We start from the raw sequence: 13828 nt of genomic DNA, 5'->3' as shown, positions 1-13828 counted from the left end.
TTTGCCTAGAACTACGGGGATGTATGATTCAGTATGGGTCATCGTGGACGGATTCACAAAGTCAGCTCACTTCCTACCAGTGAAAGTTACCTATTCAGTGGATCAGTATGCTGAATTGTATGTGAAGGAGATAGTTCATCTCCACGGAGCCCCTAAATCTATTGTGTCAGATAGGGATCCAAAGTTCACATCGAAATTTTGGGTGAGTCTTCAGAAGGCTATGGGTACCAAGTTAAAGTTTAGTACAGCCTTTCACCCTCAGACTGATGGTCAGTCAGAAAGAACTATCCAAATTTTAGAAGACCTACTGCGAGCCTGTGTTATGGACTTTGAGGGTTCATGGAGTAATTACTTGCCTTTAATTGAATTCTCCTACAACAACAGCTACCAAAGTACAATAGGGATGGCTCCCTATGAGATGTTATATGGTAGAAAATGCTGTTCTCCTATTCATTGGGACGAGACAGGAGAAAGGAAGTACCTGGGTCCAGAATTAGTGCAGAGAACCAATGAAGCTATTGATAAGATCAAGGCTCGGATGCTTGCTTCTCAAAGCAGGCAGAAAAGTTATGCTGATCCGAAGCGCAAAGATGTTACATTTCAGGCAGGGGAACATGTTTTCCTGCGGGTTTCACCAATGAAGGGTATTAGGCGCTTCGGGAAGAAGGGTAAGTTAAGCCCTAGGTTCATTGGGCCATTTCAGATACTCGAGAAGGTCGGGCAGGTAGCATATCGGCTAGCCTTGCCACCAGCATTATCAGCTGTTCATGACGTATTTCACATTTCTATGTTAAGGAAATACGTGTCAGACCCGACTCATGTCTTGAGTTATGAAGCCCTTGAACTACAACCAGACTTATCCTATGAAGAGCAACCTGTTCAGATTTTGGATAGAAAGGAAAAAGTTCTTCGCAACAAGATTATTGCACTGGTTAAGGTGCTCTGGAGGAACAGTAAGGTGGAAGAAGCCACCTGGGAATTGGAGTCAGATATGAGGACTCAACATCCAGAGCTATTCAGGTTAGATTTCAGGGACGAAATCCTATTAACGGGGGGATAATTGTAATGACCGCTCTAGTAATTTGGTTTAGTAAAGGCAATTAGCACTAATTTTTATTATTTTATTATTATTTGTGAATTAATTTAAATGTGGATCCCAATATTTAGAAATAAATATTAGAGTTATAATTTCTCAATTCCGGAGATTTTATTAAACTCTAGGGGTATTATTTAGCCTATATGTGAAATATGTTATTTTTGTAATTTTTGCTCGGCGACAACGGAAAATGCGATGGATGGCTAGATTGATCACATGGGTAAGTTTAGAACCCTATTTCATAGTGGAAAATAATTTAGAGAAAATAAATTATCGGGATTGGGCGGGGTTATGGAAATTGACCATTTTACCCCTAGCTTTAGAAATACCCTAGTTTTAAGTCTAAAGGGCATTTTAGTCTTTTGTTTAAGGTGAGTGAGGTGGCTGCCTAGGTGTTTGACACCTAATCTAAGTTATTTTCAGCAAAGAGTTTTGGGGAAAAAACTCTTGTCTTTTGTGGAAAATTAAGAAAAGGAAAAATTAGAAAAAATGCTTTGTTCTTGAATTCTCTCTCTCTCTCTCTCTCTCTCTCTCTCTCTCTCTCTCTCTCTCTCTCTCTCTCTCTCTCTCTCTCTCTCTCTCTCTCTCTCTCTCTCTCTCTCTCTCTCTCTCTCTCTCTCTCTCTCTTTCCTTCGGCTGAAGCAAACCAGGGCAAGGATCAACATATTCATTCCATTTTTCTGGGATTTAGCTAGAATTCAAGGAAGTTTCAAATAAGGTAAAGCCCTAGAACTTTTAAAGATATGATTTTAAGCTTTTTCTTTGATTTGAGTTTGTGAAATTGTAAGTTAGGGGCTGTGAAGGCTTGAAGTGCCTAGGGTTCGAATTTTAGGGTTTAGTTGAGTTGATTCTAAGTCCTGTTCTTTGGTTTTAATGGGTGTAGATGGTTTTTATGCAATTTTAGGTTTAAAGTTCAAAGCTTTGAGCTTTAATGGCATAATTGGATTTATTGGTTTGTTCTGTGAATTACTGCTTGGATTCTATTGTTTATGCATTGTATAGGTATACTGGAGAGTTTGGTAAGGTTTGGGATTGAATTGAATCAAGGGGGATGATTTTTGGTTCCCAGCAGTAGAACCGGAATTCCGGTTCTGGGAGACCAGTACCAACCTGGTCGACGGTTGGTGACCCGAACCGGATTGCGGTTAGGAACCTGCACTTGTTTGGGGAATTTCCAGAACCCTAGTTTTGGCCAATTTTGAGATATTTAGGGTATTGCCATGAGGTTTATCGATAGGGAAACTTTTAGTTTCAAGTTTAAGTCCCGGAAAGTGATTTAGTGAGTCACTCATCTGTGTTGCAATTATTGTGATTAGGGCATCCATTTAGCACGTGAATTCCGTTCAGGTCGACCAGCACACTTGAATTCGAAAAACAGGTAAGAACTGTGTATAATGTATGATGTGATTATCTGAATGTGTGTATATGTGTTTATATATGCATGCTTGAATTATGTTAAGCACTACCAACACTTGTATGAATAAGTTATAGAGTGCATTGGTATAGTGACTATTGTGATTGTGAGTACGATACAGTGATACCAACATAAGCATGGAAAAATGCTAAGGTGTGTGGTACATCACTTAGTGTTACTCAGTGATCGGGGTAAACCCTACCAACACTCGTACAGTGAGGTACGATGTGTATGTGGTATAGTGGTTGTACCCTGGTATTGAACGTTCATACTCATCTGTCAAGCTCTGTAAATAGGTGTATGGGCGCGTATTTACAGGTCGGAAATTATATGGTATGTTATATGCATTTCTTACTGAGTCTGTTGACTCACAGTTTCTGCTTCTATGTGTAGGTAAAGGAAAGGCGAAGGCTGAACAGGAGTGAACCTGAGCTCGGGTGAGGTTGTACATGTCATGCAGCGCGACCTGGAGTGTTCGGTCTCGGGACATCTGGGAGTTATATTTTGAAAGTCGCTGTGCGACCTGAAAATTATGTATTTTGAAATGTAAAGTTTAAACAGTAAATTTTACAAAGCTTGAAATCGGGATCCCGGAATTTGTAAATATTATATTATATTACAAAGTTTAATATCTAAAGCAAAATTTTTAATTTGACACGTTTTTCGAGAGATTTCTTTGATTAGCAAAGATTGCACAATAATTAAAAAAGCACTGTAGCGTGCCTTAGCATTAGGGCGTTACATTGTATTTTGTTGAAAATACAATAAAGAATAAGAAAAATTGTTACAAATGTTATAAAGAAGACATTTATTTAGTGAATCAATTATAATTTGTGTGGAAATCTCAAATTTTGAGTTATATATATACTTTCTTTCCATGTATAGTTATTCTTCATTAATCTAATCCTTATATTTATAATGATTATATTTAGTACTATTCATGAAATCTCCATTCTCCCTAAGCAATACATAGTTTATTGGTTTCTATAATTTTGTGCTAATTTTATTTTATATTTTTTATGTGCCAATTATAAAGTGGTAATATATATATATATCTCATATTTTCTTAAGGTAGAGTTTATATTCAATTTCATATATTGGCTAATTGTTGGTACTATCTGGTTCTTTTTTTTTCGTAATTTTTTGTCTTATTAAACTAATTATTATACTTTAAGTTACTCATTGAGTAAGGTAAAATAATTACCTTAACCTCTGAAATTTATACTTAGTTATGAAGATTTTGACAACAAAGCTCAATACAATTTAAGTAAAATCTTATTTTCAAGTTTAGCAACAAAATTCAAAATGAAGAAAAAAGAAGTTTGAGCATGAATTTAGTGAAGCTATGAAAATTCAAAACATATACTGCTAAGATATTTTTTGAAACAATAATAATCAATTTCTTATTTTTCAAATTAAAACAATAATTCAATTAAAAAATTAAATTAAATTTAAATGTAAACTATACTTAAGATATTTTTCAAAAAATATATAATTTTTATTTTTTCTCAAATTATCTTAAGAATTATTTTAAAATATGTATATATTTTCACATTATATATGTATGACTAAGTTTTTAAATTAATTAATATAGCATATTATTATTAATAAAATTAACTACGTTAAATAATAGGTATGGTTATATATGTAGAATATTATTAAAATAATTATTCTATAGATTTTAAAATAAATATCAATAATAATTATTATAATATATAAAATTGATTGTTATATCTATTTTCTATATAAAGTGTGCCTATATAACAAAATTCTTGGTTTATGAGAAATTCATGGATGACTTTTTATTTATATTAAAAATAAAATGGTTTATTAATAAAAATAATATAATTTATGAGAAATTCATGGGTTACTTTATATAATGAAATAAATAAAATAAATCTCATTAAATCTAAAAAAATACAATTGGGTTTTTGCTTTATATATTATATATATATATATATTGCTAAATAATTTTTCTATTTATTTTTTTGGCTTGATCAGGTTATAATTGTTTGCCTCCACATCTAAATCTGAATATATAAAATGTGGCTATATAAACGAATTCTTGGTTTATGAGAAATTATTGACTGACTTTTTTTTAAAAATATTATCTTTTTTTTTTTATATATAAAATGTGGCTACGTAACAGAATTCTTGGTTTAATATTATTATTTATTTTTCTGTCAAAATATTAACAGAATATTGTAATATTTGACAGAATATTCTGATTAGAAAACGTTAATTATAATTGATTAATTTTAGATAAATAATCCTACCAAAATTTAATCTAACAAATTTCTCTCTCTAAAGCAAAAATCCCAGCCTCCAACATAACCTTTACCAGTTTATAACCTTAGTTATAATTTCTTAAGCTATATTTTATAATTTTAATTTTCATATTAAAATTTAAAAAATACTAATGAAGACAACATGCTACATGCTATTATACAAAAGTATTGCATTTATATATCCCACGATGTTTCAAAAATACTTTTGAAAGTTCATCTTGAATTAATTATTAATATTAATATGTAATAAAAGATATTAGTTATTATATTATTACTTCAAACCAAGGAAAGTTCTAGCGGTGCTTTTACTTTCTAATCATCTCTTGGTTTCGGGCAGAAAGTCATATTCATGTGTTATGTGTACGTTAAATTTTTGTTAATAGGCCATGGAAGAGAGTATAGTCTTTCAAAACTTGAAATGTGAACCTGAGTTGTCAGCATATACGTAACCTCAATTTTGGCTTCTTTAACCAGCTGCCACACACAAGTTACTTACTCTAAATTTATAACTATTTACAATTTTTTAACACTCAAAAAGTTACCAAGTTTGTTTTCTATAGCTCTACTTATTAAGGTAGAAAAATATTTTTAGATTGACTCCTCTATTCCGTTTATTAAATGAATTGTTTTCAAGTTGACACATTAACTTAAAAATGACACAATAATGACCTACTACAAAGTATACACTTATATTCATTCTATTTATTGAGAATCAAAACTTCAATCTTCTCCACTAGATTAGCCAGACACACACAATATTATTTGGACATAAACACAGGACACAATATTATAACTCAAACTCATAAACACTTAGTCGAAACTTGAATGAATAATGCCACTCTTTTAAGTTTTAAGACTGTATATGACTAGGCAATTTTGGTTATTGTATTAATATTGCTGCTACATAGTTGATCATTTTTAGATTTTTGATGTGAAATTTTGTATTGTGAGCTTTTTACAGTTTCTAATAGACTTCAATGAGTAATATATTTATATAATTATACTTGGAATAAATTTTGATAATGTTGTTTGGTAGATTCCTATTTTGTTATTAGGTAACATAATATTATTATTCGTTAGGTCTGTCACAATTATTAGAATGAATCAATTTAAAATCCTTTCACTATATTGAAAGGTGAGATTGATTTTAATATGAGCTTAATTATATATTTTATTTTGTATATCTATTGTTTTATTTGAAAACAGGTGAATAAATAACTACACTATATACAACAATTAAGGACATCACTCCAACTACAGAAAGTTGGAAGAATAAAATGAAAGTGTTAGAAAAATTTGAAAAGCGGACAAATAAGAGTTCACCACTCAAATATCAAATACTTAATGTTAGCAGACAAAAAAGTATACAATCAGTTAATTTACTGTTGAAATTGTCAATACTCTACTAATAAATGCTATATTTTTCGAATTTTTCCTGTACACCCGTTGCAACAAATTATTATTTCATAAATATATATTTTTTTCTTAAAAATGAACACAGGGTAATGATGTTGAACCTAATAACTAATAATATATATTTTTTATTTTTAATTGTATCACTTTTTAATAACGTAGAAAAAAACTAACATAAAATTTAATATACGTGCCTCGCACGTAACTTTTTGCTAGTATATATATATAAATAACATAAATTAATAAAAGTATAATATAAAAATACATAATATTTTTTTTTTAAATAAAATCATAAAAGTATTTAAAACTTTATATAATTTATATATATATATATATTTTTGTTATTTTTTGTGTTTTTATGGATAGTTTTTCAAATTTATCTTGTAAAATAACTATTTCTAAAATTCAATAGGAGGGTAGTTGACAACTCTTTTTCTACGTGAAAGCTTCCTTATTTACTTTGGATCTGCATAAAATTGACCATTATACATCTCTTTCATTTTCTCTTTGAAAGAAAAGTAACAAACAAATGGGACATGTTAATTATTATCTATCTATTTGTTGAAAAAGAAAGCCATGCCATTCTTGACATCATATTTCAGTTAGGCCTTCTCCAACAGAGCCCCATATTTGCTTTCAGATGCTGTAACTTTTGCCCTTCAACTGAAGCACAATCTGTGCCCCATATATATGTGGTCATTGTCGTGTTGATACAGTACATAACATAATGAATTCGTGTATTATTATCCATAATGTGATAATAGAAGATCAACCTGACATTCATACATCAAATTTTAGAATGAGTTAAAGTGTCAAGTTTAAAAGTTGAGACGGAGAGTGATGATAATGTTCAATTTCAAGAATTTTTTGTTAGGCATAAAAAAATTAAGAGTAAATGATAAACGAGATTTATACTAATTTATTAAGATAGTTTAGAACACATTTTAGATTCTCTTATGTCAATTTGGTTCTGTTTTATGCATTTTTTTAGAAAAATATTTATTGATGCTCAAAATTAGCTCAACAACAATTTGGTATTATAACATAAAATTCTTTACATTAGGTTCAATAATCTAATCGAAGTACATATTCTCTGCCAGCTTACACAATTCTCTCTCAATTTTTACAATGTTTCTGGTTCGCCTGTTTCCTAAGCTCGGAATGATCTTGAGGATGTATTCTAACAAATTTTCAACTAGCTTGATGTGAGTAAGAATCTGTCTCCCTTTTTGAATGATGGGGTCTCCTATTTATACGCGTGAATGACTGTTAGTCTTTCACTGTATAATGTTTTGATTGGTCCACGTGAATTAGCTTGTCTTTGTTTCCTCGCGCGCTTTTTCTCCTTATTCCTATTTACTAAAATCCTCAAGCTCTGGTTCTTTAATTTCTTCAAGCTTTGTTCCGTCTTGTTTTTTTTGTGGCTGAGTTTTGCTTTTTTCGAGCTGTTTTCTCCTTTTAGTGAAACAATGCGCTTAGCAATCCTGCCATATTATTATATCAATTCTGATTTGTTACTAATGAAGGAGTTACCTTTTTAACCCCAAGATCTTTTTTATTAGCTACAATTGCCGCTCGGTTCTACAATTTTTGAGCTCGTGACTATTTCAATTTGAGCTCTGATGTCATGAAATCGATTACCCAAAATAATTCCCACGTGTCATTAATAAGGCATAATTGATTTAATAGAGTAATCATTTCGAATTTTTGAGAAACTGTCACTGCCTTTTCTGTTTATCTTTATATTTTCATTTTATTCTTAATTTAAATTCAAATATTTATTCAACGAAAATAATAAAAAAGTTCAAGTAACTTCTTTAATATTTTCTTTTCTTTGAGTCTCTAGCCTAATTTTTCCCTCAGATTTCTATTCTTTGCTTTGGCGATTCTATTGCTCTCAACTTTTCCCTTCTTCTTTTTCTTTTCTTTGCATTTTGCAGTAATGACTTCGAGAAAGAGAGGTCCTCTCTTGTGGTTGATCCTAAATATTTGTCCGAGTATGAATTAGCTTTTAATGACATTTGTACCCGATACCTTGTTCTAGAAGGGTGACTTTTTGCATGTTATCGAAGGATGAATTGGACAAGAGCTTGGAAGAGCTTCAAATGGTTAATGGCGAGACTTTAATGAGCAGGAAGCACATGGGATGGAACTCTTGTGATTCCTTATTGTCAACTCTGATTCCTATATTGTAACCTTTAGAGAGATTCTTCAGATCCCATTTCTATAGTGATCTGATTAGTATTATCTCTTAGTATCAATACTGTTGTGTCCGACAACAACCTCAGCAAGCAATCAACCAATACCAGCAAAACCAGATATTAATCAATGTATTGCAGAAATAAAAATGATAGAATATAAAGAACACAACAAGATTATAGAGGTTCGAACTTCCTTCACAAAAGTGTAGAGCTTAGTCCTCTTTGAACTCCCTTAGGATTAGTCTTTATTATGAATCAAATGGCAAGATTACAAACTGTTTAGTTGTACAAATCATAGAACACAAAGATGATGAATTACTCCCCTTGTTTTAGCTTTAATCCTGAAGCTTGAACTCCTTGAAACATCTTGAAGCCCGATCTTGCTTCCCTTGGTTTCTAGCCCTTTAGTTCTTCATTGCTTCATAAGTTTTCCTCTCTAAAATAAGTATTCTTCCTCACTATACGTGATTCTCTCTGCCTATCTATCTTAACTGTTCTAATCTAAATAGAAAAGACAAGAGTTTAGATAGGAAACACCACATCTGATTAGGCCTTTAGAAAGAGTAACTGAAAAACTAACTAAACTAACACATGTTGATGTGTCAAGTTCTCACTTGCCATGTCATCATTCCTTTTAGTTATTTGGTTTTATTAAGGGCTGAAATAAATAACAAATACAACTAAAATGAGAGTAGATTATTGCCCGCTAACTAAGAGGGCCGAACCTCTATAAATCCAGTGTTCATTCACTTTATTAATCTAATTGTGTAACACGTGGCAAACATCGATATTACATTCGACTCTGCTGTCAGTTGGCCAAATCTTAAGTTAACACTCTAAAATCAATTTTGGTCTAAATACTTTCTAGTGTCACCAAATAACGTGCAATTATTATTGTTTCTAAAAATATAGAATCTAATTGAAAAAAAGTATACTTTCCTTTTTATATTAAAAATAAAATTTATTTTTTTAATAATAATATAATAATAATTTTTTATTTGTAAATTTAATTTTTTAATATTTTGACCATATTAATGGTACATACAACTTATATATATAGGGATATGATTTTGTCCCGTGATGTATTCTCACAGAATGTATTCCGTGGTACATTAGATGAGTCTCAGGATACGTTTCTACTTTTTAACCCTAATTACCCCTAGATCAATCTCAGCCGTTAGATCAAATAACTTCCTCATCTGACGGCTGTCGTACATCACGGATTACAATCCGTAAAAGTACAATAACAGGACAAAATCATATCCCTATATATATATAAAGAATGAACACTTCATATAAAAAAAACATAGTTTTTATATATAAACAAAAATGAATAACTCTAAAGAGAAAAAATTATTGGGAGACTTACACTAACAAAATGTTCTGAATTTGTAATGAGATTAAACTTTTAGGTGGCGTTTGGTTTGGTTGGGAGGAATGAAAATATAGAAATAAGAATAGGAATGAGAATTGAAATAAGAATGAAATAGAATAAGATTTAAAATGCATAACAAATTGATAAAAAATATTATTAATTTTTTTTTTAAATCTTGCATTGAAATGATTTTTCATTTCATTTCAAAATAAACCAAAATGATGGAAAGACCATTTCATTGGAATAGTATTCAAATTTAAATGCAACAAAACAAAAGAATAAAATGAAAATTGTTTCTTTTCCATTCTATTCCATTTCATTACATCCAACCAAAAATAAACTTTTTAGTTTTTACAACAGTTTGCTGTGCTTCAAACTACAAATAGAAGTTTAGCAAAACAAGCTCTTTCAATTCTATAAGTTAAAAGGTCGCAATAATCACATTGTAGTAAGTTACCTTCAAGTTCAACCATTCTCATTTTCAAATAAAATAAAATGAAAAGGAAACATTTCATGTGTTCAACGCTTCCCACTACAATATAGAAACATTATTCTTTATTAAAAAAAATTAATTAATTAATTATTTGACAAATGTGCCCACAAAAATTGAACAAATTAAAAAAACATGTCTTGGTGTTGGTGTTCTTCTTCATCATTTTTTTTTTTTATTATTAGAGTCCTTTCATTGAGTTGCAGAGCTTCCATGTGTCTACCTTAATTTGCTAAAATGCCGATTCAGAGTTTTTTGATGTAGCCCGAACCCAAATCCAATCATCAATCATAACACACGAAAGCAGCCATTAACGACCATGCTTTCTCTCTCACCTCTTCACATCTCATTCCCCAAACCTTCATCTCTTCATTCTTGCCTTCATCACCCATTTTTGTCTCTATCTATCTCCTCCTATAAAGCTCACACCGCCACTCGCTTATGTCACGGCTTTCGCCGATGCCGACAACGTAGGCTCAAAGTTCAAGCCATCGACGCCGCCCAATTCTTCGACTACGAATCTAAACTCGCTGCAGAGTTTTATGATTCAAACAAGCTCAAGATCGCTGTAATTGGGTTTGGTAACTTCGGCCAATTTTTGTCCAAGACATTCATCCGACATGGTCACACCGTTCTCGCTCACTCTCGGTCCGATTACTCTCTCACGGCACAAAACATCGGCGTCTCTTTCTTCAAAGACCTCGACGATCTCTGCGAAGAACATCCTGATGTGATTCTTCTGTGTACTTCGATAATCTCCGCCGAGTTCGTCCTTGAGTCACTGCCGCTTCAGAGATTGAAGCGGAGCACGTTGATCGTCGATGTTCTCTCCGTGAAAGAATTCCCCAAAAGCATGTTGCTGAAGGCACTCCCTGGTGACTTTGATCTCCTCTGCACGCACCCCATGTTTGGACCCGAGAGCGGTCGCCGCGGGTGGAATGGTCTTTACTTTGTCTTCGACAAGGTTCGGATTGGGGACGAGGAATCTAGGGTTTCCAGGTGCGATAAATTTCTGAGTATTTTCGCTAGAGAAGGGTGTAGAATGGTGGAGATGAGCTGCGCCGAGCACGATCGATTGGCGGCTGAATCACAGTTCATAACTCACACTGTTGGAAGGCTCTTGGAGCGGCTGGAGTTGGATTCGACGCCGATTAACACCAAAGGATATGAGACATTATTGGACTTGGTTGAGAACACTGCTGCTGATAGCTTTGATTTGTATTATGGGTTGTTTATGTACAATAAGAACTCGCTTGAGATGTTGGAGAGGTTGGATTTGGCGTTTGAGGCTTTGAAGAAGCTGCTTTTTGGGCGTTTACATGATGTTGTGAGGAAACAACTGTTTGGGAATTCGGAAAAGTTGCAGATTTCCCGGGAAAATAACACGGTGCCTACTTACTCTCCGAATGGTTCTGCTTTGTCACCTTTTTCGGATGCTATTAGGTAAAGTAACACAATCCATTGACTTGAAAAAAGAAGAAAAATTATTCTATTCCCCTTTTTGTTTGATTGAGTTCGGGAATCTGAAATGCTAGGTTGAAATACTTGTTAGCCAAAGGAAAAGAAAAAAAGGTTTTATCTTTATTTTTAATCTGCTAGGAATCAATGCTGAAGGTCTTTTCTACTAGATGTAGAATTGGGATTCTGTATTCTTTACTTGTGTATCATGTATGGAAATGGATTTGTCAATATTCATTGTGATCTTTATCTTTCAGGTCACGGAAATCTGTTGTACCCAGTGATAATAAAATCCAGATTTTTAATAACTTAGATAAGGACTTAAAGCTTAAGATTGCCATTATTGGATTTGGCAACTTTGGTCAGTTCCTGGCTAAAAGGATTGTGCGTCATGGCCACACCGTTTTAGCCTATTCGCGATCAGACTACTCGGATGTTGCTCAAAGATTAGGGGTTTCCTACTTTGCTGGTGTTGATGATCTTTGTGAAGAACATCCAGATGTGATACTTCTTTGTACTTCTATTCTTTCAACTGAAAAAATTCTCATGTCATTGCCAATTCAAAGATTGAAGAGAAATACCATGTTTGTTGATGTGCTATCTGTTAAAGAATTCCCAAGAAACTTATTTCTGCAAAATTTACCGCCTGGTTTCGATATTCTCTGCACACATCCTATGTTTGGACCAGAGAGTGGTAAGAATGGGTGGAATGGCCTAACTTTTGTTTATGACAAGGTTAGGATCGGAAGTGACGAGCCACGAGTGCTGAGGTGCAACAGGTTTCTTGATATCTTTGCACGAGAAGGGTGCCAAATGGTGGAAATGAGTTGTGCAGAACATGATAAACATGCAGCGGGATCACAATTTATTACACATACAATGGGAAGAATTTTGGAAAAGTTGGGGTTGGAGTCGACACCAATCGACACAAAAGGGTACGAGACTTTGTTGAAATTGGTGGAGAACACCGCAGGAGATAGCTTTGATCTTTACTATGGCTTGTTCATGTATAATGTAAACGCAATGGAGCAACTAGAGAGATTAGACCTGGCTTTCGAATCATTGAAGAAGCAACTTTTTGGCCGTTTACATGGTGTTCTTCGGAGGCAATTGTTTGAGAACGCTGAACCTGAAGTTTTGATGGAAAAACCTGTGTTGATGCTGTCTGAAAATGGTACCATGATCCAATCTTCTTCGGAGACTTATAACTTTGAGAAAGAATGAGTTCAAGCTTTCTCCCACAATCCCACTGCTGGTAAATTAAACCGAAACCCATCCTTTTAGGTTTTCACAGCTATATGGGCTAGTCTTCTGATTTGATATGAAGGGTTTTCTATCAAGTTCAAGTATTGTGGTAGCTTGATTGGTCCATCTTCACAGATTAAATGCTGTGCCTCCCCTTTTGCTCATTGTTCCATTAGCTGTATTAGATTTTGTGCAGCAATAGGATGAGCTGGGTGATGCATTTTAAGTAGAATTCAATACATTATTTGATAAATTTGTTTAAGAGAAAAAAGGAAATAAAAGTTGTTGCCCTCTATATAAATTAAGTGGAGGCAGGCATTTAGCCTGAAGTTTTGATAAGTTTAAATTGGTGGGAGGGTTTTTTTTTTAGTGTTTCCTTCGTCTGCGGTTCTGATTTTGGTTATATGTTTGGTTGTTGTAACTTGGAGTTATATTTTTAGAATGCACAAGAACAAGCATAAGCTACATTGACACATATGATTCATTTTTGTTCTTGAAAATGACATTAATGAAATAATAAAAAGTTTTTCTATTGTTGGCCTATGTGAGTAGTGATCAGTAGTGCTCTAAATACAAGTTATGTTTTGACAGCGTGCATGGCTTGGCATTAAAGAATATGGACTTAGAGAATGATATGACCCGAAAAATACTTGGAAATTTGGTAAAATATCCATTCATTAGGTTTAAACTTTTTCTCTAAACTAAAGCTAACTAATATTGGCCAACCAGGCCAATTTTTGTCTATTTCTTAAATTACTCTTATTTTTAAACACTGTCACCTCTCTCTTCTGCTACTCTCTTTCGCTCTCTTCTCGGACCGAAGGACTACCACCGATCCAACTCCTAAC

General features: G+C 32.9%; 1 protein-coding gene across 1 annotated transcript; it reads left to right on the top strand.

The window, feature by feature from the left end:
- Window positions 1-10097: 10097 nt before the first annotated feature.
- On the top strand, window positions 10098-13521 carry LOC115725067 (arogenate dehydrogenase 1, chloroplastic). The gene is made up of 2 exons (XM_030654482.2): window positions 10098-11720; window positions 11993-13521. Exons 1-2 carry the CDS (start codon window positions 10597-10599, stop codon window positions 12957-12959), a joined length of 2091 nt encoding a protein of 696 aa, XP_030510342.1. The 5' UTR covers window positions 10098-10596; the 3' UTR covers window positions 12960-13521.
- The last annotated feature ends 307 nt before the right edge of the window (window positions 13522-13828 follow it).

This window comes from Cannabis sativa, chromosome 6 (genome assembly GCF_029168945.1).
Source record: "Cannabis sativa cultivar Pink pepper isolate KNU-18-1 chromosome 6, ASM2916894v1, whole genome shotgun sequence".
Taxonomy (NCBI): Eukaryota; Viridiplantae; Streptophyta; class Magnoliopsida; order Rosales; family Cannabaceae; genus Cannabis; species Cannabis sativa.
This window is presented reverse-complemented; position numbering and strand designations above follow the sequence as displayed.